Source organism: Mustela nigripes, chromosome 1 (assembly GCF_022355385.1).
Source record: "Mustela nigripes isolate SB6536 chromosome 1, MUSNIG.SB6536, whole genome shotgun sequence".
NCBI lineage: Eukaryota > Metazoa > Chordata > Mammalia > Carnivora > Mustelidae > Mustela > Mustela nigripes.
In genome coordinates this window covers 203,120,987-203,144,015 of record NC_081557.1, presented here as the reverse complement: position 1 = coordinate 203,144,015, position 23,029 = coordinate 203,120,987, and the positions used below count along the sequence as shown (strand labels likewise).

The following is a 23,029-nucleotide window of genomic DNA, read 5'->3' as shown; positions in this document are numbered from 1 at the left end:
GGGTTTGATTTTTTTAAAACAGGATTTTATTTATTAGAGAGAGGGAGAGAGTGTGTGTGTTCACAAGCAGGGGGAGCTGCAGGGAGAGGGAGAGGCAGACTCCCTGCTGAGCAGGGAGCCAGATGTGGGGCTCGATCCCAGGACCCCAGGATCATGACATGAGCCAAAGGCAAATGCTTATCTACCTGAGCCACCTAGGCACCCTGATCTTGGGTTTGATTTTAAAGATTTTATTTATTTATTTTAGAGTAGGTGTTGGGGGAGAGACAATCCCGAGCAGACTCCCCACTGAGTTCAGAGCACAACATAGGGCTCCCTCCCACATCCCCAGGATCACGGCCTGAGCTGAAATCAAGAGTTAGCTGCTCAACCGACAGAGCCACCCAGGTACCCCTGGGTTTGATTTTAATTAGATTTCTCTTTTGACCAGTGTAAGATGTTGTTGTCATAAGCTCTTTCTTTTTATGATACAGAGCCATTGATGAATGTTCATAGAACATCTTTACTCTTGCCAAAGTGTGCATTTCTAGATTTAATTCTAAAGCAAATTCTGTAATCCACGGGTAACCCTCTCAGGGGCTTCCAGCGCGAGGCTGGAAGCAGGGGCTGCTGATCCTGGGGTGCAACTCCCGCTTGCCATAAAGCCTCTTAAGACCAGCTCTTGGTTTTTTTCAAGACAACCTAGAAGTCTGGGTTTTTGTGTGAAATGTCTGGTTTCTAGGTACCAGACCTCTAAGGAAGGTTAGAGGACTGCGGTGGGGGCTGGTTCACCTGCATGAACCACTCGGCGGGGGGGCAGGGGGGGTGGTGCTGCCAATCAGTGACCCCAGCAGCCTGCAGAGCCTTCCCTGCCCTTTTCTCTTGCGTGGGACACTTGTGTCTGAGTGGTCTGCGCCTGCCATTTGCCCAGGTGAGGCCTCCTGCTGGCTTTTATCTGCAGGGGACCAGGCCTGGAACACTTCCTTTCTGGACAGTCCTTCTGGGTTTACTTCTGAATTATTTCAGTTCTAAAGTGGTCTTTTTGGGATTGTAACTGGATTGTCCTCAAAACCATAAAATCAGGGCTCCTGGGGGGCTTAGTCAGTTAGGTGTCTGCCCTCAGCTCAGGTCATCGTCCTAGGGTCCTGGGATTGAGCCCCTCAACAGGGAGTCTGCTTCTCCTTCTCCCTCTGCTGCTCCCCCTGCTAGTGCATGCACTCTCTCTCTCTTTTTCTCAAATGAATAAAATCTTTTTAAAAACCCATAAAATTGTTGGGGAATATTAACTTAAAGGTGCCTACAGTTTCTTAGGGAGTTAGCTGTTTTCTTTAGTAAGACCTTTTCTCTTGTTTCAGGAAGAGGTCTGTCATTTTCTTTATCTGGGCCACACCTGGTGCCTCTAAGAGGATGCCCAGACATGTTGGGTGTGGTGTCCCTGGGTCTTCTTTTTCATTATTTTTCTACGTGATCATTGCTGGCATGTAAGTCACCAGTTTTCTTGTGTCCAGCCACCTCTCACAGCTCGTTTATCGTGTTCTAGCTCACATGGTACCACCTGTCTTTGGAGGCGTGGTCTGCTGGGGCCGGGTGCCCTGTGCATCTCTCCTTCTGGTGCCCGTGCTTCTGCTTTCCCACTTCCTCAGCCGCTGGGCCTGGTGTCCAAGCAGCTGCGTTGTCCGTCCAGCAAACAGTGGAGTGTCTAGTATTTGGCCTGTGTCATGTTAGATTTTGTTTTTAGTACTCTCTGCCCTGTATTTTTATTCCTGTTTTTGTTAGGTATGGATGTTGAATTTTTCAACCACCTTTTAAGAGTCAAATGTACTTGCATTTAAGATTCATATTAAAACATTAAAATTGGGGCATCTGGGTGGCTCAGTGGGTTAAAGCCTCTGCCTTTGGCTCAGGTCATGATCCCAGGGTCCTGGGATCCAGCCTCACATCGGGCTCTCTGCTCAGCAGGGAGTCTGCTCCCCGCCACCGAACCTGCCTTTCTGCCCACTTGTGATCTCCAACTGTCAAATAAATAAATTTAAAAATCTAAAAAAAAAAAAAAAAAACCATAAAAACTGGGGCACTGGATGGCTCAGTAGGTTAAGCCTCTGCCTTTGGCTCGGGTCATGGTCTTGGGGTCCCGGGATCGAGCCCCGCGTTGGGCTCATTGCTCGGCAGGGAGCCTTCTTCCCCCTCTCTCTCTGCCTACTTGTGGTCTCTCTCTCTTTCTGTGAAATAAAAACCAAATAAATGAACTTAAAAACTGCTTTATTAATACACATTTTTTTACAAGTTAACAATTTGTAGAACGTTAAGTGCTTTCTTTAGAAAGTTAAGCAATGTGAGGCACCTGCTGGCTCAGTTGGTGGAGTGGGTGACTCTCAAGGTTGTGAGTTCGAGCCCCATGTTGTGTGTAGAGCGTACTTAAAAATAAATTAAAGAAGATTATAGGGAAAAGAAAAAAAAAAGAATTTTGAGCAGTGGGAACCAAAAAGCTGTTCAGATGAACAGCTATACTTCAAATGAGAGGTTACAGGTGAGAATTGAAGTCTTTATCAGTCTCAGCATCCTGGCCATGTTGCTTTTCCTTTTGCTGGTTCAGTATAAGAAATACTGAGCCAGGGGCGCCTGGGTGGCTCAGTGGGTTGAGCCGCTGCCTTCGGCTCAGGTCATGATCTCAGGGTCCTGGGATCGAGTCCCGCATCGGCCTCTCTGCTCAGCAGGGAGCCTGCTTCTCTCTCTCTCTCTCTGCCTGCCTCTCCGTCTACTTGTGATCTCTGTCTGTCAAATAGATAAAATCTTTTAAAAAAAAAAAAAAAAAAAAAGAAAGAAATACTGAGCCACACGGTTAAGGACGGTGACCCTTGAGCAAGGCAGGGAGGTGTCAGGGGCACCAACCCCTGTGCATTCGAAAACGCACATACGACTTGACTTCCCCCAGCTGAACAACGGCTAGCCAGCTGTTGACTAGAAGCCTTGCTGAATTCAAACAGTCGATTCTCACTTGTCTCGTCTGTGTAGGATATGCTGCATTCTTACAATAAAGCAGGCTAGACAAAAGAAATCATAAAGAAAGTGCACTTAACAGGGCCATCCCGCATTTGTGGGAAGAGCTCTGTGTATAAGCCCAGCCGCAGAAGTCTATGTGGTCCTGAGGCCAGTGTGGTGGTCACTGTGCTCTCTCTGATGGTTCTTTTGCGATCTCAGTCTTCAGCTAAAATGGTCCAGACCCCAAAGGGTGAGCAGGTGGGAAGTTTCTGATCCAAGACAATGTCATGGCCATTGTCTAGCTGCCCTTGACCTCCTTTATCATAAAAATAAAGGTAGCAAGGGAGCCCCTAAAATTGGGAATAAGCAAACTAACTCCAGGACCTAGTCCTGGAACTCATTTGGTGGGAAGGCTGGGGCCACCAGGAGTCTTTTCCCAGAGTCTCATGTGGTTTCAGTTCTCCTGAGATGGGCTGCAGAAATGCTAAAACACTAAAAGCTGCTTCCCTGGCCCCTGGAGTGCTCCTCCCATGGGGGACACTGGGTGTCACGGGGCCTACAGGGCTCTGATAGGTGTTGAGATGTTGGCAGTGGTCTCCGGCTCCCTGGTGGAGGGGCCCCTTGTCCTGCAGGCAACCGTGGTTTCACCTCTTGTCTTTGGGCAGAGAGATGTCCTGCACTTTGGAAATCACTCCTCTGGATCCTGGCACCTGTTGCTCTGTTGTTCATCTTTGCTTCCCTTCTTGCTGCTGGTATCACTTTGCCCTTGCTGGCATCATGTCCCTGAAAAATGGAAAGGGGCACGTGGAGATTTGTGATTCTCCCTGTTCAGCTCAAGCCATTGTCTGGGTGAGCTGTCCCCTCAGAAACAGGACATGATAGGAATCGTGTGGCCATAGTAGTCGTGCCATTGATAAGAGTTAGGGAAGAGCTGCAGGGAGAGCAGGTGTGGGTCCCTTTGCCTGCCATGCTGTAGTTGTGTGGCTGGTGCCACGAGGCACAGGAAATGCTGACCCTGTGAATATATTCTACTGTCAGGCACCACTTAGTTTTTCTCTTCATTTTTTTTTAGAGATTTTATTTATTTATTTGACAGACAGAGATCACAAGTAGGCAAAGAGGCAGGCAGAGAGAGAGGAGGAAGCAGGCTCGCCACGGAGCAGAGAGCCCGATGTGGGACTCGATCCCAGGACCCTGGAATCATGACTTGAGCCAAAGGCAGAGGCTTTAACCCACTGAGCCACCCAGGCGCCCCTTTCTCTTCATTTTTTAAAGATTTAAAGTCCTCTCTCCACCCAGAGTGGGTCTCAAACTCAAAAGCCCGAGATCAAGAGTCAGCCTGTTCTCCTGACTGAACCAGCCAAGGTATTCATAGTTTTTCTCTTCTTGAAGGTGGCAGCAGGGGGCGTGTGTTGAGGTGGATGTGGGCATCAGCATCCTAAAGTAAAATGAGCAGCTTCAATAGGAGCCCTCAAGTTTTTTATTGCCTACAGTCTGTTCTCTAGTGACTGCGAATTTCTTGTTGACACGTTGCTTTTGCCTGGAGTGGGTTTTCCCCACTTTGAAAGGGAAGGAAAGGAAAGGAAAAGCAGGACTGGGGTCTGGCTGGTGGGAAACTGGGCCCACGGACCCTGTGTGGGTGAGGAAGGCGTGCATTTCTCAAGAGCGAGGCCAAGCCATGGGCTCTCATGAGGTGGGGCAAAGCAGGGCACCAGCTGCTCTTGGGGAGGCAGCAGTGCCCAGATTGGGGTTACTCTAAGAAATATTTTTAAAGTAACAGATTATGCAATTTTATGCTTTTGGAAAATAGCTAAACCTTTCTGGCTAGATTGTTAGTAATAGTAGTCTCTAGTGTGTGTAAAGATAGCCAAATCTTGGAGGTCACTGGCCCCAGCTAGATACTCCAGGTGCTTTTCTGCATGCTGTTTTCACGAGTCTATTTCTGCCTGTTGGCTGCCCCTGCAGCTGCTGACATCATGCCTTCTTGTGGCAGCCACTTGCTTCCTTGCTAATTGAGGGTTGGAAAATTGGGTAATTAAGTTTGACGGAGATGGGAGGTAAGGTTCATTACTGTGTGTGGGCACTGTCATCGCCTACATTAGGAGGTGAGAGTAAGGGAAGAGGGCCCAGGCTGTGGCTGCAGTCCCACAGCCCCATGTGGCTGAGCAGCTCAGCTGTGCTCCATGCAGCCTCTCTCTTGCGAGCTCTCAACGCTTGAGCAGGGTGGGCTCAAGGCCACTAACCTCCCTGCTCAAGCGTTGACTGTGGGGATCTGGGGGTCATGGCACAGGACGGACCCTGCCCTCCGCACACGGGAACGGGGCCTCCAAGCGGGCTTGATCAGTTTGTGGCTGGTGGTGCCCTGTGCCAGCTGTGCCCACTTGATGCAGGCTGCGAACTGAGATGGGCATGTCTCTGTTTTTCCTTCGGTGTTCCCTGTCTATAAAAGGCACATCTAGTCTAGACATTCACAGAGCTTCCTTCCAGCCCTGACCGTCTGCTGCTCAGCCGCTTTGATGGGAGGGTAGTCATCACTGCCACCCTTCTGGTAGGTGTTGCTGTGTGCCAGGCACGGCTTTGGGGGCTTTTTGTGTGTGTTACCACACCTGATTGCAGAGGAAGCTCCCGAAACATGGAGGGGTTCATTATGTTGCCCAAGGTCTCACAGCAATGAGCAGTGGATTGGAATTTGGACTGGGACAGGCAGCTGTAGAGCTTAGGTCCTCACTGCTGGCGCTGGGCCAGGTGCAGTGGCTGGGAAGAGGCTAGGGCATGTTGGTTATACACACATGCCTCTGAGGTTAAGTTGGAGCCTGTGGCCTCCCAGAAGTGAGTCTGTGCACCAGGAAGGGAGGAGGTCTCCAGTGAGGTGGGTGGGGTACATAGACAATTGTAGGGCTCTGAGAATCATGCAGGTAAGTTGCTCCAACACTGCACTATAATTGAGGCTCTGGGCTGAGCAATGGGAGCAGCACGGGGAAGAGAGGGTAAGAGTGGGCTCTGGACGTGACTTGTTCAGTTTTTGGCATTTGGCACAAACGTCTTTGTTGGGCCGCACAGGGTTGGTGCCCCGTTGATTCAAGGTGTCCTCACTGACTTCCAGGACTCGCTCAAGAACTGCAGGTCTCTCTGTCTCTTTTTTTTTTTTTTTTTTAAGATTTTATTTATTTGACAGATAGAGATCACAAGTAGGCAGAGAGGCAGGCAGGGAGAGAGGAGGAAGCAGGCTCCCCGCTGAGCAGAGAGCCTGATGTGGGGCTCAATCCCAGGACCCTGGAATCATGACCCGAGCTAAAGGCAGAGGCTTTAACCCACAGAGCCACCCAGGTACCCCTAGAACTGCAGGTCTTTGTAGTCCTCTGCTAGGGGAAAGGACACCCCCCCACCCCTGTCCCACCTTGGACTCCCCAATTCTAGGAACTCATCTGGGAGATCTGCCCTGATGTTGGGTCTGTCTAATCCAAGGGTCTGGCTTGTACTGTTTGTGTCCAGCCTGTCCCTTCACCCCAGACCCTAGCCCATGCCCAGGCTCCTTGGTGTCCTGGTGTCTTCCATGAGCCCATGGGGACTGGCTGCCTTTGGTCTCTCACACAAGCCCCTGCCTTTGGTCTCTCACACAGCTCCTCCTCTTCCTGCTGTGGTTTCCAGGCATCGGGAAGCAGTGGGGAGTCTGTTTCACGAGGTGGGAAGGCTGAGTGTTTGAGCGGTTGTGATAGGGCTCTGGTCTGTGTCGCTCCCGTTGGCATGTGGTGCTGGGAGGTTGTGGACTGTGGCTGGCTCCTCATCACTGTTTTCCTTTCTTCCTTTTCAAGGATCGTGCCATTTCACTGCCGCACTCCTGTCCACCCTGTGCACCTTTGCTTCAAAGCTGATCCCCGTGGCTACTGGACTCTGAGGCCCGAGCGCACATGCTCAGCAGCTGGAGCACCATGGGCCCTCACCTCTGCCAGTCTGGTCGTCCCAGGGCCACTGTTCCTTCCCTTGCGCTGCTGGCACTCATCGGCCCCGCTGGGCGATGACTCTGTGGTGGAGAAGTCCCTCAAGTCCCTAAAGGACAAGAACAAGAAGCTGGAGGAGGGTGGCCCCGTGTACAGCCCCCCACCAGAGGTGGCCGTGCGGAAGTCCCTGGGGCAGAGGGTCGTGGACGAGCTAAAGCACTATTACCATGGCTTCCGCCTGCTGTGGATCGACACCAAGATCGCAGCGCGTATGCTTTGGCGAATCCTGCATGGCCACAGCCTGACCCGCCGGGAGCGCAGACAGGTAAGGGGCGTGGGCAGGTAAGAGGTACACAGGCAGGTAAGGGGCACCAGTGCTCCCGGCAGCTTCCCCTTCTGGGTGCTTCAACGTACATTCTAGGCTTTTTTCTGCCACTTCTGGTGTTTAAAAAAAAAAGCACAGGAAAAATAACCTGCGAACTTCTCCATAAGATGCCGCTGATGGCAGCACTTCTCCTCTGCCAGAGGCTTTTGTGCCTCCATCATCTGCTCCAGAACCTGCCCGCTTTCCCGCTCCCTGGCCATCTGGGTCGGCATTCAGTGCACCAGCTTTCTCTGCCATCCACCAGCTCTTTCTTTGTTAAGATTTTATTTATTAGAGGGGCACCTGGGTGGCTCAGTGGGTTAAGGCTCTGCCTTTGGCTCAGGTCATGGGATCAATGGTCCTCTGCATTTGGCTCAGGGTCCTGGGATCAAGCCCTGTATCAGGCTCTCTGCCTGCCTCTCTACCTACTTGTAATCGCTCTCTGCCAAATAAATAAGTAAAATCTTAGGCGCACCTGACTGGCGCAGGGGGTTAAAGCCTCTGCCTTCGGCTCAGGTCATGATCCCAGAGTCCTGGGATCAAGCCCCACAGCCTGCTCAGCAGGGAGCCTGCTTCACTTCCTCTCTCGCAGCTTGCCTCTCTGCCTGCTTGGGATCTCTGTCTGTCAAATAAATAAATAAATAAATAAATAAATAAAATCTTAAAAAAAAAAACAAAACACCAACTAAATAATCTTAAAAAGATTTTACTAGAGAGCTAGACAGAATGTGAGTAGGGGGAAGTGCAGAGGGCAGGGGAGAAGCAGATGCATGGGAATAACACGGGACTCCATCCCAGGCCTGGGATCTTGACCTGATCTGGAAGGTAGATCCTTTGCTGACTGAGCCCCCCAAGCGCCCCATGCCATCCCCTGGCTCTTAAAACAAGATTCTTCCTATATATCCAGGAGCCCAGATCTTTTAGATCTCTTATCTTATCTGAAATAACTGATGGTTACAGTGTTGATTTTTCTTTCTTCTTCCTCTCTTGCTTTTTTTTTTTTTTGGTGAGTCCCCAGGGGGCAAGGGGCAGCTTTATGTTCTCCACACCCTTAGATTCTCCAAGGAGAGGTGCAGCGATGGGTAATTCCTTTAAGTTGACCTTCAGAGGATCTTAGGAAATGGCTGTCATGTGTGAGAATTACTTTGGCTTCAGATTTTATACTCGTTCTCAGGAGCTTCATGGAGAATGTGGGTCATTTTAACTGGCTAGAGTGTCCCTTGGGACGCTGTTCTAGGTGGGGGCAGGTTGAGGACTGGAAGAAGGAGCAGTGGCACTGGTATTCCAGAATCATACTGTTAGTGCTCGCTGGGTGTCAAGTACAGTGCACACATTAATGCTTTCTCGGATTCCCTTCTGCTCCACCCCCATCCCATTCATCCTTGAAAGGTGCATGTGTTTGCTATTTCATTGAAGACACTGAAACTTTAAGAAAAAACAGAGTTGGGTTGCCTGGCCTGGGTGGTTCAGTGGGTTAAAGCCTCTGCCTTCGGGTCAGGTCATGATCCCAGGGTCCTGGGATTGAACCCCACATCAGGCTCTCTGCTTAGTGGGGAGCCTGCTTCCTCCCACCCCTTGCCTGCCTCTCTGCCTACTTGCGATTTCTGTCAAATAAATAAATAAAATCTTTTAAAAAAGGAAAAGAAAAAACAGAGTTGGAGCAGATGAGCACATCCCAGGGTAAGGTCCCTGTGTGGACATGGGCTTGGCCGAGGTGGTATGTCTGTCCATTGCCAGCATTAAGGAGAGGGTCTGTGGAGCAATGCTATTTTCCTTTGGTTTAGGGTCCTATAGGTACTTTGAATTTGAACAGAACGTTGGCAGTTGTGATAATTAAAGAAAAGTGACTCTTAAGTTATGTTTACAAAGGCAAAGAGATTGTAGAATAATTTGTATAAGCAGGAGGTACATTTGAAATGTGAATTTAGGTCATGCAGCTATTGAATGCTTGCTTATCTTGTTAAACAGAGAGTGACAGACCTGTCTGGGGTTCCTGTGTGACACGAGTATCTGGAGAGTTGTTTTGTGTTCTGACTCTCGGCCCTGTGGGCCTGTGTGTTTGGTGGAAGGAGCGCTTCTGGCTCTGTCACAGGAGCTCTGGCTTACCCGCGGAAATGACTCCGAGTGGCAGTCAGCAGGAGGGACCATGAGGTAGCAGTGTGTGTCCAGAGCCACAGCGTGTGTCTGTTGACCATGTGTTGAGCAGCTGTGCGGGGAGAGATGGTGCTGTCTTCGGCCTCTGTTCTTGCTCGGCGAAGTAGCTGCGTGCTCTCTCCGTGCCCCGGGGTCCTGGTTTTCTAGCCGGGACGACGTGCGGCTGATATCTGGCAGAGCTCTCTGTGGAGAAGTGCAGCTAGGGCCTGGCTTGTAGGCTCCTGAGGGCTCTGGGGAGCTGGGGGCTGTTGGGCAGGCTTGGTTCTCTGCCTCTCCAGTGTGTTCACGGCTCTTCTTCCCAGAGCCTTCTCGCCAAGTGCTGGCTTCAGATGGCGCATGTTGGATCCCTGATGTTTACCATGCGGCAATGCTCTTAAGCTAACAAACTTGCTGGTCTAGCCATTGATGGCAGACATGTGATCGAGAATTACCGCAGTTTCTCAGCTTTGTTAGACTCTTACCGGTTCCAGCCTCTTGCTCCCTTCAGCTGGTGACCAGGTGTGGCAGGCATGACAGCCTAGTAGCACTGAGCACACTTGGCCCCCAGCCCTTGGCTTCTAATGGGTCCACAAAGGGGAACTGGGGCTTCTCAGAGACAGAGCTCACCAATGGTGCTACGGGATGAACCTGTGTCAGAAAGTAAGGAAAAGGGACACCTGGGTGGCTCAGTCATTAAGCCTATGCCTTCGGCTCAGGTCATGATCCCAGGGTCCTGGGATCAAGCCCCCGCATCAGGCTCTCTGCTCAGTGGGGCCACCCTCATCTCCAGAGCTCTTCCATCTCACCAAACCGAAATTCTGCCCCTCACGAAACACTAACTCCCCACCCCCGACACCCACCCTCTACTTCCTGTCCCTGTAACCTGGCTCCTCTGAGGGCCTCGGGTAAGTGGGTCACACAGTGTCATCTCTTGGCGACCGGCTCACTTCACTCGGTACCGTGTCCTTGGGGTCCATCCCAGTGGGGGCAGGTGTCAGAGTGTCCTTCCTGTTTAAGGCTGGATTACATTCCATTGTATGGATTGTGTGTCCATTTTGTTTATCCATCTGTCTGTCCATCCATTCGTCCATCTGTCCACAGACACTTGGGTGCTTCCATCTTTTGGCTCTTGTAGATAAAAGGACTTCTTGAAATTTCAGTTTCTAGTTGTTGATTGCTAGTACAGTTGACCCTTGAACAACAGAAGTTTGAACTGTGCAGATCCATTTACGTGGATTTTTTAAATAAATGTTTAAACATATAAAAAATATATGGACTACTGCAAATATACTTTCTTTTATCATTCTCTTAGTATTTTCTTTTGTCTGGCTTTATTGTAAGAATACAGCAGATGAAATGCTGGAAAATGCTTGTTCATCAACTGCTCTGTCCTCACTGAGACTTTCTGTCAACAGGAGGCTCCTAGCAGTTACATTTTTGGGGAGTCAAAATGTATACATGGATTTTTGACTGGGTGGGAGATTTGCTGCCCCTAGCCTCTGTGTTCTTCAAGGCTCTACTATATATAGAAGTAAAACTGACTTTTTAAAGATTTATTTATTTGAGAGAGAAAGAGCATGCATGTGCTCGAGTGTGGGGGGGACACAGAGAGAAACCCAAGCCGACTCCACGCCTGTGCAGAGCCCGAGGGGCTCCATCTCTCCACCCTGAGACCAGGACCTGAGCCAAAACCAAGAGTTGGACGCTCAACCGACTGCCACCCTGGCGCCCCAGGGCTACAACTGATTTTTATGTATTGATCTTGTCTTACAGATTTACCAAAGTCTGCTGTTCTTTGTTGTGATGGAGTGTTTTGTTTTGGGGAGAGGTGGGATGGGCAGAGGGAGAGAGAATCTCAAGCACGCTCCTTGCACACTGTGGAGATGGACATGGGGCTTGATCTCATGGCCCTGAGATCACGACCTGAGCCGAGATCATGAGTCAGCTGCTTATCTGACTGCGCCACCCAGGCCCCTCTACACCTGTTTAGATGATCCTACGGTTTTCCTTTTTTTTTTTTCCAGTTTTATTAATTGAATGGTTGAGATTATGAGATTGGATAAAAAAACAAGACCCAACTCTGTGCAGTCTACAAGACACACCCCTTAAGTGTAAGGACACAGATAAATTCCAGGTGACACAGTGGGGAAGGGAAGTGGTGCTGATGGCAGAAGAGAACCAGCACAGGCACGTGAGCACCGTTCTGCAGTATTTGCAAAGCAGAGATGACCAGGGATGAACAAAGTCTTCCTGGTGTCCCACATTCACAATGCTGAAGGGGTGAAGTTACCAGAAGGACAGATTTCCTAAATGTTCATGTACTTAATGACAGAAGTCAGACGCCAAAGAATATATTGTACTGTTCCGTGAATGGGAAATGTCCAAATAAAGCAAATTTATAGAAACGAGTCAATTTACTATTTGCCTTGGGCTAAGGGTAGAAACAGAGCTTGACTACAGATGGACATGGGGAGCTTTACGGCACAACAAACATGTTCCATATCTGTAAATTTACCCAAAAATCATTTAATGACACACTCAGTGGTGAATGTCGTGGAATGCAAATTAAACCTCAGTAGAACTACTAACAAAAAAATTAATGGATGAAGTCAAAAAACACCTTAACTGAAAGGGTCTTTCCTTGGTCTAATTTTGGACCTTTTGAGTATAAAAATAAAAACAGTAATGAATTGTAAACAAATGAAAAAACAGAGGAATCCATGAGTTGGTTTTGACAATAAATAGTAAAGTGAATGTGCGAGGTTTGTAAATGAGATAGGTTCAGGTTGGGGGTCCCTATTCTGTGACCCTCAGAGTAGAGACTGGTCTGGGGAGAAGAGCCTCTGCTGTGTCCTCCGTGTATGCAGGACAATCGAGAGGCTGGTGGCTCCTGACGGCTGGGAGGGGTTGCAGCCCTCGGGGAGCCGTGCTCCATTGGGGATGTACCCCTGGAGACCAACGTTGCTCTTCACAAGCACAGAGCAGGCCGTGACAGTGGAAGTGCGCACATATGTGCACAGGATGTCATTGTTTCCTGGGAGGCTGGAGAGTTGTGAGTGTAGACCGTCATTGGCTGGTCATGACAGAAGAAAAGGCTGAACTGCCTGGGGGCCTGGCAGGGAGTGTCGTCTCAGGTTTCGGGGGATTTCAGTTTGTGCGTTTCTTTAATGGCTTCATTGGTAGTTGATTTCTGTCCTTGAAGCCCTTGGACGCTTGTCTGATCATTGCTGTGTAGTGCAGGCTCAAGTCAGGCTATCTGGAGAAACACAAAACTTGCACTCTTTCTGCCACTCAGGTGGGGTGGGTAGTGTGGCCACAGCCTTCCCTGGTGGCCCTTGCTGGTGCCAGCAGTGGCAGGTCATCAGCCTGCTGCTCCTCTCCCATGGCATTCAAGCCCGTGGGCAGTACCATGGCTGTGCCAGGCCATCTGTGCTGAGCAGGACCCCCCTGCCCCCAGTGGGCAGGGCACAAAGGGATGGGGCGGCTCCTACAGCAAGCTTCTACCCCTCCTTTCTGAAGGCTATCTTCCCATGGTTTGGACACGGGAGGAAGAGCCGGCTTTGGGAGCAATCGGTAGAGCTGTTTGGAACTTCACGCTCTCGCTGATCCCTGGCAGGTGGTGCCTGTGGTCACGCCTCTGAGGGCCGTGTGAGCACTGACGTTGCCTCACCCTCTGATCCCTTCCACCTTTGCCCAGTTTCTCCGGATATGCGCTGACCTCTTTCGCCTGGTCCCCTTCCTGGTCTTTGTGGTGGTGCCATTCATGGAGTTCCTGCTTCCTGTCGCTGTGAAGCTCTTCCCCAACATGTTGCCATCTACGTTTGAGACCCAGTCCATCAAGGTGAGGGGCCACGGGGGCGGGAACTCAGGGCAGGGCGGCTACAGATGCAGTTACGACCTCTGCACTGTTCGTGGCTGATGCTCAGGTGTTGTGTGTCTCCTTCACTCAGCCAGGCTGCACTGTGAGGAGTCAAGGATGGGTTTCAGAGATGCTTCTCTTTAAACCTGTTTCACATATGGTTTCTCTAGCCCAACTCTTCAGGGCACGGGTTGAGGCTCTTGGTGGGGGTAAGACCCCATGGAGGGCAGGGCCAACCTGCTGTAGGCTGGGCTGGCGGCGGCTGCTTCCACAGCCAGGGACTGGTTTCGTGCCACACGGCCCATGAAGCTTCAGAGCGTCACTGGCCGACCCCTGCTGTAAGAGGCCACACAAATATTTTCTAAAACTGTGAACTAGAAAAGAAAGTCTCAGAATGCATAGCACCTGGGTGGGAGTGAGTACTGTTCAGGGAAATGTGGGTGGCGCTGGATTGAGGAGTAATATGAACTCCGTGCTGGGGTTTCCATTGGAGGAATGGAAGCAACTGGTCTGACTGGTGGATCCAGGGAAGCCGTGGGGGTGCCGGGGTGCAGGCCAGAGGAGTGAAGCACCCCCTCTTTGTCCCTCAGGAGGAGAGGCTGAAGAAGGAGCTGCGGGTCAAGCTGGAGCTGGCCAAGTTCCTCCAGGACACCATTGAGGAGATGGCCCTGAAGAATAAGGCAGCCAAGGGGAACGCCACCAAAGACTTCTCCGTGTTTTTCCAGAAGGTGCCGTGATGCTTCGGGGCCCTGGTGGCCTCAGCCCACCGGTCCCGAATGCTGGTTAGAGCCTCAGGGCTGCTCCCGTCCTACGTGGGGCACACCTCACTTCCTTTCTTCCCTCTGCTCTACCACCCACGGCAAGAGTGGGTCTCTCAGACAGGTGTGGGCTGGTGCCATAGGGGGTTTGACTGGGAGCCCCACCCTGACCCCGTACTCAGGGAGGTCAAGCCTGCTGTACTGAGAACTTGAACTTCACTGACATTCGCCATGGTGTCTCCAGACTTTGCAGCAGCCCCAGGGGACGTAGAGTTTGGCAGATGAGGAACTAAGACCCTGCAGCAGTGACGTGCTGGAGGGCCAGGCTAGGGGGTGCCAGCTACATCCACAGTGGGAGCCTCTTGCCAGTCAGCAGCCTTGGTTTGGCTGGCCTGGGCAGGAGCAGGGTGGTCGGCAGCCATGTGCTGCCTGGAGGCCTCGTCTGCAGGGAGCTAGCACCGGCTGTGCTCAGGGCCTGGAGCTTTCCAGGGACTCCTCCACAGTAGGAGTGTGATGACAGGGTGGACCCAAGGGAGGGCGTGCATGGTCTGGGGCTCTTCACCTTATCCTCCTTTGTTTCTTCACTTGAGGCTTGTGGTCCAAGTCTGTGGGTGGCACTGGGGAGCACCTCCCCCGCCACAGGGCTCACCCACATGATTACTCCTGCAGATCCGAGAGACTGGCGAGAGACCCAGCAATGAGGAGATCCTGCGTTTCTCCAAGCTGTTTGAGGATGAGCTGACTCTGGATAATCTGACTCGGCCGCAGCTGGTGGCCCTGTGCAAGCTGCTGGAGCTCCAGTCCATTGGCACCAACAACTTTCTGCGTTTCCAGCTCACCATGAGGCTGCGGTCCATCAAGGCTGACGACAAGGTGAGTGGCTTGAGGTCACGGCTCTGCCTCTTCTGGCGCCTTCCATGTCCTCACTCTAAAGCTCTGGTGGCCCTGTCATTCCCCAGTCGTGGCTATTTGCCCCCCGCCGTGCTCTGTGTGCGCACACTCAAAGCATGTGCATGTCTGCTGGAATCACGCTGGAACCATCCCGCCAACAGCTAGTCACTTGGCAGGATGTTAGAAGACCTGCCCGTGTCACTGAGTGTTTGCTAGAAGGATGAGTGGCAGTGGTTGCCTAACATTTCGTTATGTGGACACATCAGAATTTATTAACCATCACTTCCGCTAATATTTTGCTATCCGAGACAGCACTGTAATAAACATCTTTTAATATGGATTTTTGTTCCAGATCTTTGATAGTTTTCATAAAAAGAGTGGCCTACAACCAGCTTGCTCCCAGGGCTATGCTGACTACTGTGTCATGGTTGGCCTGCCCGCAGCCCAGCGGCTGCCCTGCCATGGTTCCAGTGCACTTTTTTTGGCGCGAGCTCCTGAAACACCCTTCTTTTTCTCCAGCAGTGCTTGCTGTACAGTGTCTGGCGTCTGATGTCCTCCTAGCTCTCTAGGCACATCTCGGAGGTGTTCAGACTTTGCTCCAGACCGCTTGTGCTCCACTTTCTTGAATAGCTCGTCATAGTTCCTGTCTGATTATTCTGATAACTGGATTGTAGGTCTTCGTTTGTTTTGTTTCATCTTCTCAGGCTTGTGCATTTGCAGTGTCTAGTTTTCCTGAATGCAGATATGTCCGTGCGAAGTTTCCGAACTTTCAGCTGTTGCCGTCATCCTCCCAGAGGGGCCCACCCAAGTCTCTTGAGGGCCCGGTCACCTGGGAGTCACTAACTGCGATCAGGGCTGGTCATCCTACAGCCCCACCGAGGCCCTTCCCTATAGTGCCACCTGCACAGCAGGGCCCTAGAGGCCCCTCTGCTTTGTGAAGAGTTTCTGCCCAGCTCCTCGCCTTTGTGCTGCTCAGCTGGAGGGCCTAATACCAGGGTTCTTTCCCACCTTCCTCCTCCCTGGGCAGCGGCCCTCAAGGCTGTCTACCAAGCAACCTTTTGTTTCCAGCTGTCATCTTAGCTTGGTGAGATGTCTCACCTCAGCCTGCACTAAGAGTCAGCAGATGCTGCCACGTCCCCAGGGGTTCACAGACGGAGGGCCCACACCTCCGTGGTTGCCTGGCCTTTCTAGGCACATCATCTCGCTGTCCCTGAGCCCTTGTCGTGTTAGCTTCCTGATGCCACCGGGTGTGTATTTGTGTGTTTCATCTGGCTTTTCTAGGCGCTCTCAGCAGGGGTGTGGGTCCGGTGATAGTTGGCTCCTCCTTGTAGCTAGAAGTAGCAGAGTATCTGCATTTTTATGAGACTGAAAAGAAACCCTTTCTTTAGCATGGTGCAGATTGTCTCGGAGGGTGCTCTGGACATCCACTCTGGCAGAGCGCGCTGTGGCTGCCATGTGACTTGGGGAGGCCTGCACTATGGTTGCCATGTGACTGGGGGGGCCTGCGCTGTGGCTGCCATGTGACTGGGAGAGCCCTGTGCTGTGGCTGCCGTGTGGCTGCAGAGGAGCCCACACTGTGGCTGCCTTGTGGCTGTGGGACAGCCTACCATGTGGCTGCCGTGTGGCTGCGGGGGAGCCTGCTGTGTGGTTGTGGGGGAGCCCACAGTGTTGCCGTAGGACAGCCTGCGGTGTGGCTGCCCTTAATCTCTGCCACCCCATCTGGGAGAGGCAACTCAAGGGTAGGTGGCCTGGGGTTGAGTCCTGCCCACTTACTTGCTCTATGACTTTGGACAAGTCATCCCACTGCTCAGTGCCTCAGAGTCCTGTAACATAGGATAGCGGCTAGACTTCCACCATTGGGAAGGTGGAATGGGGTTCCTTTCCCCTGGGTGTTGATGTTAAGTGACAAACACACAAGAAGTTTGAGAAGACCCTGAGACCTCAGGACCAACCAGGTGGGTCTTTGTACCTCAGGGCTGAAGAGATGAAGAGGTGCTGATGCGTGCAGACCTCAGAGTTGTGACAGGGGCACCAGCTGGCTCTGTCGCTGGAGCGTGTCACACTTGATCTCAGGGCTTCAGGTTGGAGCCCCATGTGGGGCGTAGAGATGACTTAAAATTAAAATCTTTTGAAAAAAAAGTAAACAAAAAAAACCCTAACAGAAGCATGCTCTGTCTGGCCAGAGGAGAGGAAAGGAGCTGTTTCAAAGGACAGGGGACTTGGGGCAGTAACTTCTGTAGTTCAGCCAGACCCCAAGGGAGATGCTGTCTCCCCCACCATGTGTACTGCTGGCTGAGGGCTGAGACCTCCGCCTTTTTGAGGATGTCACAGCCAGGATGATGTCCAGGAAGGCTGGCCAGTGGGGCTGAGCCACCCTGCTCACCCGGGCATAGTGTTAGCAGGGAGCAGGGGCCAGGACCTCCTCCTCTACCTGCAAGGCTCCCCCTGCATCCCACTGGGATGGTGTCCAGAGCCAGCTGGGCTACCTGCTCCTAGCCCAGGAGGCATGGAGAGCCCTGGTGGAAGACCGGAGCTCGAATCCCCATTACCCAGCAGAAACAGAGGTGCATCCTCTGGGACTTAGTGGAGGCTGAATGGGGGCCTGGCAACAATGAGCTGGTACCTAGCTTATTCCAGGCTGTGCCATGGATGTCATTTGTGGGTATAACCGAGAGTTAGCCCAGAGAGGACAGCCATCAAGGGAGCTTATGACTCACATTTGCCCTAGAAATGGAGGCAGAGCCCCCACTGAGGGCCAAATGAGACCTTGACACACCTGGGAACTAGGAAACAGGAGCGAGGGAGGACCTGGGGCTTGGCCTTTAGTCCTCGCATGGGAGGAGTGGCTAGGGCTTTGTGGTTGGAGGGTTTGAAACAGGATTCTTGCATTCCCTCGAAAGCCAGGCCACGGGGGAGACTGAATCCACGTAGGCTTGTTGGTTTGGTCAGTAGATGCCAGACAAACTGCAAAATCTGTCAAAGTTGGTTAGAATGTGACACACCATTCCTGTGCCGGAGTGGTGTCCAAGGGGGCCAGCGAAGATTGAATACCGAGACAAGATCCAGGGTCTCCTATCTGATACCTAAAACGTCTGGGTTTAAAGTGAAAACCACTCCTCATGGGGCACCTGTTGTCCGACTCCTGATCTCAGCTCAGATCTTGATGTCAGGGTTCTGAGCTCAAGCCCTACACTGGGATCCATAGGGAACTTTAAAAAAGAGCGAGAGATTAAAATCTTTCCATAAAAGGAGGGGGTGCCTGGGTGGCTCAGTGGGTTAAGCCTCTGCCTTCAGCTCAGGTCATGATCTTGGGGTCCTGGGATCGAGCCCCACATCAGGCTCTCTGCTCAGCAGGGAGCCTGCTTCCCCCTCTCTCTCTGCCTGCCTCTCTGGCTACTTGTGATCTCTCTGTCAAATAAGTAAATAAAATCTTAAAAAAAGAGAGAGAGAAAAGAAGAACTGAAGGCTTTCAGAGTGAATGAGAAAAGGCAGCCCATGGAGACAGCAGAGACGTGAGACACCAGACAAGAGTTGTGAAGCAGCTGCTGTCCCGTAGCCACGTTCAAGAAGAGTCTTAGCAAAGAAAATGTAGATAAACCAAATGGAATTCTTTCTTCATATAAAGATTTTATTTTAGAGTGCAAGCATGAGCAGGGAGGAGCAGAAGGGGAAGGAAAAAGAACCTGAAGCAGATTGTGCCCTGAGCATGGAGCCCAATGTGGGGATCAGTCCCATGACCACAAAATTATGACCTAAGACGAAACTGTGAGTCAGATGCTCAACCGACTGAGCCACCCACGCATCCCACTAAATGGAAATTTAGAAGTAAAAAATAAAATCCAAAATAGGTCCCTAATATAGCAAAAGGGAAAGGACAGAAGACAGGGCCAGTGAACTTTTAAGATCAAACAGTAGAAATCACCCATCTGAACATCTGAGAAAACAGTTGAAAAAAATGAACATTGCGGGGGCATCAGAGTGGCTCACTCGGTTAAGCAACTGCCTTTGGCTCAGGTCATGATATCAGGGTCCTAGGATCGAGTTCCATGTCAGGCTCCCTGTTGGGCGGGAAGTCTCCTCCCTCTGCCCCTGCCGTTTCCCCTGCTTGTGTGCTTTCTCTCTCTCTCACACAAATGAATAAATACAATCTTAAAAAAAAATGAGCAGGGCTTCAGCCACCCGTGGGGACTAAAGGAAAGCATCTCACATACTTGTCAGAGTTCTGGAAAGAGAGGAGGAAGGGCAGAACCAGGAAAGTGCTGAAAGGTATAACAGCTGAACTCTTCAGATTCAGTAAAATACCTGAATCAGCAAATTTTAGAAGCTGAGTGAACCTGAGGTGGGATCAACCCAAAGAAATCCACAGGAGGACAGTCATTGTCAAATGGAACAACACTGAAGATCACTGATTTCAACAGCAGCGTTAGAGTGGTGTCTGGCCCACAGGGAAGGTGCTCTGTGGAAACTAGGGGCCGGAAGAAAGTGGAACAATATTGTTCACTTGCTGGAAAAAACCCTGCCAACTCAAAATCCTGTTCCCAGTGAAAATATTCTGTAAGGGGGGGGCATGTGAATTGACATTCTCAGAAGAAGGAAAATTAAGAGAACTTCACCACCAGCACGTCTGCCCTCAGCCTGGAGGAGGAGCTGTAATCGGAAGGGACATAGTCAACCTTAAATGATGTGGGGGTTAGGGCCTCTGGACCCCGCATCCCCCCAACACAGGGGAAAATCCGCATGTAACTTTTCTTTTTAATTAGTCTCTTTATCCATAACTGCAGTGGTGTTACCGTACAGAAGTTATTTACAAGTGGTGGTAATGTGTTACGAAGTAAATTACCAAGAAGGCAGCAGAAACACACAGTGAATGTATGTAAAACTGTGTGATGTTTACGAATGCATCTTTTATATGATCCTCAGCTCTGTAGTGTTTCAGGCTGTGTTCTCAGAGAAAGAAAACAAAATGCTCAAAATGGAATTTGACTCCATTAAAAACACAGCTGGAGGGAGCTCCTGCCTCTGTGTCCCTTGGTAGTAGGCAGGCAAATGGCATAGCCAGGCCACAATGTGTGACATCTGACCCCAAAAACTTACCTAAGAGCCTCCTGTGGACCAGAAGTCTTACTGATGTCATAAACAGTTGGCAAAGACCTCTTTTGTGTGTAATGTGTTGTGTTGTTTGCTGTATTACGATAGAGTAAGCTAGACAAAAGAAAATGTTACTAAAATTGTAAGGACGAGAAAGGACATTTCCACTGCTGTCCTTTGTCGAGAAAACCCAAGTGTGAGTGGACCTGCACTTAAAATTTAAGCCCATGTTGGTCACGGGTCAGCTGTGACCGGAGAAGGCCTGGCCCATGAGGAAAAAAGAACATGGCAAGCAAACACAGGTAAACCCAGTAGACTTCCCTTCTGTCTACCTTAAACATGAAGTGCAGTGGTCACAGCGGAAACGACGGGGCTGTGCAAGGTGGCTCTCCATGGAAGGAGGAGTCGTTGAGATGAGTGCATCGTGAGTGGGAGAGGTCAAGGGTCATCTGGGGGCTGAGGTTCCTACATGTTGTGGGGCCTGGGACGAGGATGTGGACAGTGAGTGACCTCTGCGCGTGCCCCGTAAGGAGATGGATTCAGAGGCATGGGACACAAGTCCACATGAACTGTGGAACCCATGGGAAGACGGGGAAATGAAAACAGAGACTCAGCTTTTTCCTAATAACCCCAAACTGAAAACATCCAGCTGCATGTGAGTGGGAGAGCAGTTAAAGCAGGACAGTCTCCGGCACAGGGCTGTCTGCTTACAGATGAGCAGGTTCCGGGTCCTCCTGGATGTCCCGGAAGTTGTGGCAAGCTGCACATGTGCCGGAAACAAGGAGCAGGGGAGAGGTTGCCAGGGGTTCAGGAGGTGGGAGTGTGTGAAAGCACACAGTCCTCTTGGGGACAGGAGGCTTTCCTGCTTGGTGGTGTGGTGTCGCCATGCAGGCTATGACTGTCAGCATTGTCTGTGCTGCCTTAGTGTTGGCAGAAACCCTGCTGTCACATTTGCGTGTTGGTCTCCAGTCCTCTCAGAATGGAAAGCTTACCTCAGAGAAGGTGAGTCACGGTGTTGTCGCCTCACGGTCATTGGGAGACTCGAGAGGGGCCAGCTGAGGGGGCCTCTGGGACGAGGACTCTGGTTCGCTCTTCTCACTTGGGTCCCCATGATGTTGGGCTGAGGCCAGGAGACCTCTTCAAAAGGTTGGCATCAGGGGTGCCTGGGTGGCTCAGTGGGTTAAACCTCTGCCTTCGGCTCGGGTCATGGTCTCAGGGTCCTGGGATCGAGCCCCGCATTGGGCTCTCTGCTCAGCAGGGAGTCTGTCCCCCCCCCCCTCTCTGCCTGCCTCTCTGCCTACTTGTGATCTCTGTCTGTCAAATAAATAAATAAAATTAAAAAAAAAATAAAGGTTGGCTTCACTTTGCTCTCCATCCTTTCTTCCCTGTGGCTGGAGGGCCATGGGAGATGGGGAGGAAAGCTGGGGCAACCCTGAGGAAGAGGAGGAAGAGGCCGTCAAATGTGGCGAGCAGGGCTTGGGCAGAGGTGGGGTCCTGGCCACTGTGTGCCTCCCAAATCCCCACCTTCTGTCAGATAGTTCTGGTCCCTGCAGACCCCCAGCTGAGGCCCTGGTGGTTCTGATGCATCTTGCTCTCGGCAAGGCATATCAGGAGCGCATCTGACGGGACACGTAACTTTGGAGTGACCTTTCCGCATGGGCTCAGTTGACTTTCCATTATAGCTGATCGCCGAGGAAGGGGTGGACAGCCTGAATGTCAAGGAGTTGCAGTCAGCATGTCGGGCACGAGGCATGCGGGCCCTCGGGGTCACAGAGGACCGTCTGAGAGACCAACTGAAGCAGGTATGTGGCTGAAGGGCTTGCCTGTGTCTGGCCAGTGTAGATGGGCTTGTGGTGGAAAGACACCCCCAAACTCCAGGGGCAGCTGGACTTGGACAAGGGTGCGCAGTGGCCTGGCTCTGTTGTGTGCTCACGTACCTGTGTGTTCACTCCTGGCTGATATTCCCATCCTGACTGTCCCACTCTGGTCCTGTGTGGACAGATAAGGACTCGGTTAACCTCCCTTAAAATCCCAGTTTGCCTTATAACTTTGAGGCCAGGGCCTTCTGCGTAACTAGGATCCAGGCCAGCCCAGCCTGAGCGTCTCTTTTGGCTGTGCTGTGCTTTCTCCTGCAGCTCAGAGGGCCCTTGGTCCACATCCAGAGCCCAGGTCTGCAGCTGGCATCAGTTTGCATAGGTTAGAGGTTGGAAGGGGACATCCACGGCCCTTGAGCTGTCACGTCAGAAGACCTAATGCATGGCATGGTCAGTGCCAGCTGCGCCCCCTCTCCACCCCCGACAACTCCGTCTGGGGGCTGTCCTCCACGTGTAGACAGAGACGTGTCCACACCTGTTTCTCCTCTTTCAGCACCTGCACTTTTGAGCATGTGGTCACCTAGTGGAAGCTAACCCAGAGGCTGAGTCCCCCTGTGTTTTCCCTGGGCAGCTTTCTTTGAGCACAGTTGGCCACGTGTGCTTGTGGGCCGCTGTTGCAAGTCCAAGTCTGTGGGTTTCTCTGGTCGTGGGTCCTCCATTTTGTCTCAGCTTCTGTCCTGTGTACAGTTTGTGTGGAAACCCTGTGTTGGTCTGGTCAGTTTGAACGCTGTTTTTCTGTCTCTAACACCCCTCCCAAAGTGCCTAGCCCTCACGGGGCCGGCAGAGCCCTGAGAGCCTTCTGAGACCACAGCTGCTGACCCCGCAGCATCTGTGGCGCTTGGACATGAAGAGCTTTAGGGGCGGCTAGTGGCGCCATTGGTGGAGCGGCCGACACCTCAGCTCGTGATCTCAGGGTCATGAGATGGAGTCCCATGTCGGGACTTTGCCCTACCTCATAAAAAAGTAAAATAAAAATTAAGGGGCGCTTGGGTGGCTCAGTGGGTTAAAGCTTCTACCTTCGGCTCAGGTCATGATCTCAGGGTCCTGGGCTCGAGCCCCACATCGGGCTCTGCTCAGTGGGTAGCCTGCTTCCCCCTCTCTCTCTCTGCCTGCCTCTCTGCCTACTTGTGATCTCTGTCAAATAAATAAAATATTTTAAAAAATAA

General features: G+C 51.5%; 1 protein-coding gene across 2 annotated transcripts in view; it reads left to right on the top strand.

The window, feature by feature from the left end:
- Window positions 1–23,029, top strand: part of LETM1 (leucine zipper and EF-hand containing transmembrane protein 1) — a 39,773-nt gene that overhangs the window by 5,401 nt on the left and 11,343 nt on the right. For both annotated transcript variants that reach the window (XM_059379438.1, XM_059379432.1), the window contains exons 3-7: window positions 6,771–7,221; window positions 13,091–13,234; window positions 13,843–13,980; window positions 14,680–14,883; window positions 21,672–21,791. In XM_059379438.1, the coding sequence (XP_059235421.1) occupies window positions 6,771–7,221; window positions 13,091–13,234; window positions 13,843–13,980; window positions 14,680–14,883; window positions 21,672–21,791 (1,057 nt within the window). The remainder of the gene's footprint in view (window positions 1–6,770; window positions 7,222–13,090; window positions 13,235–13,842; window positions 13,981–14,679; window positions 14,884–21,671; window positions 21,792–23,029) is intronic.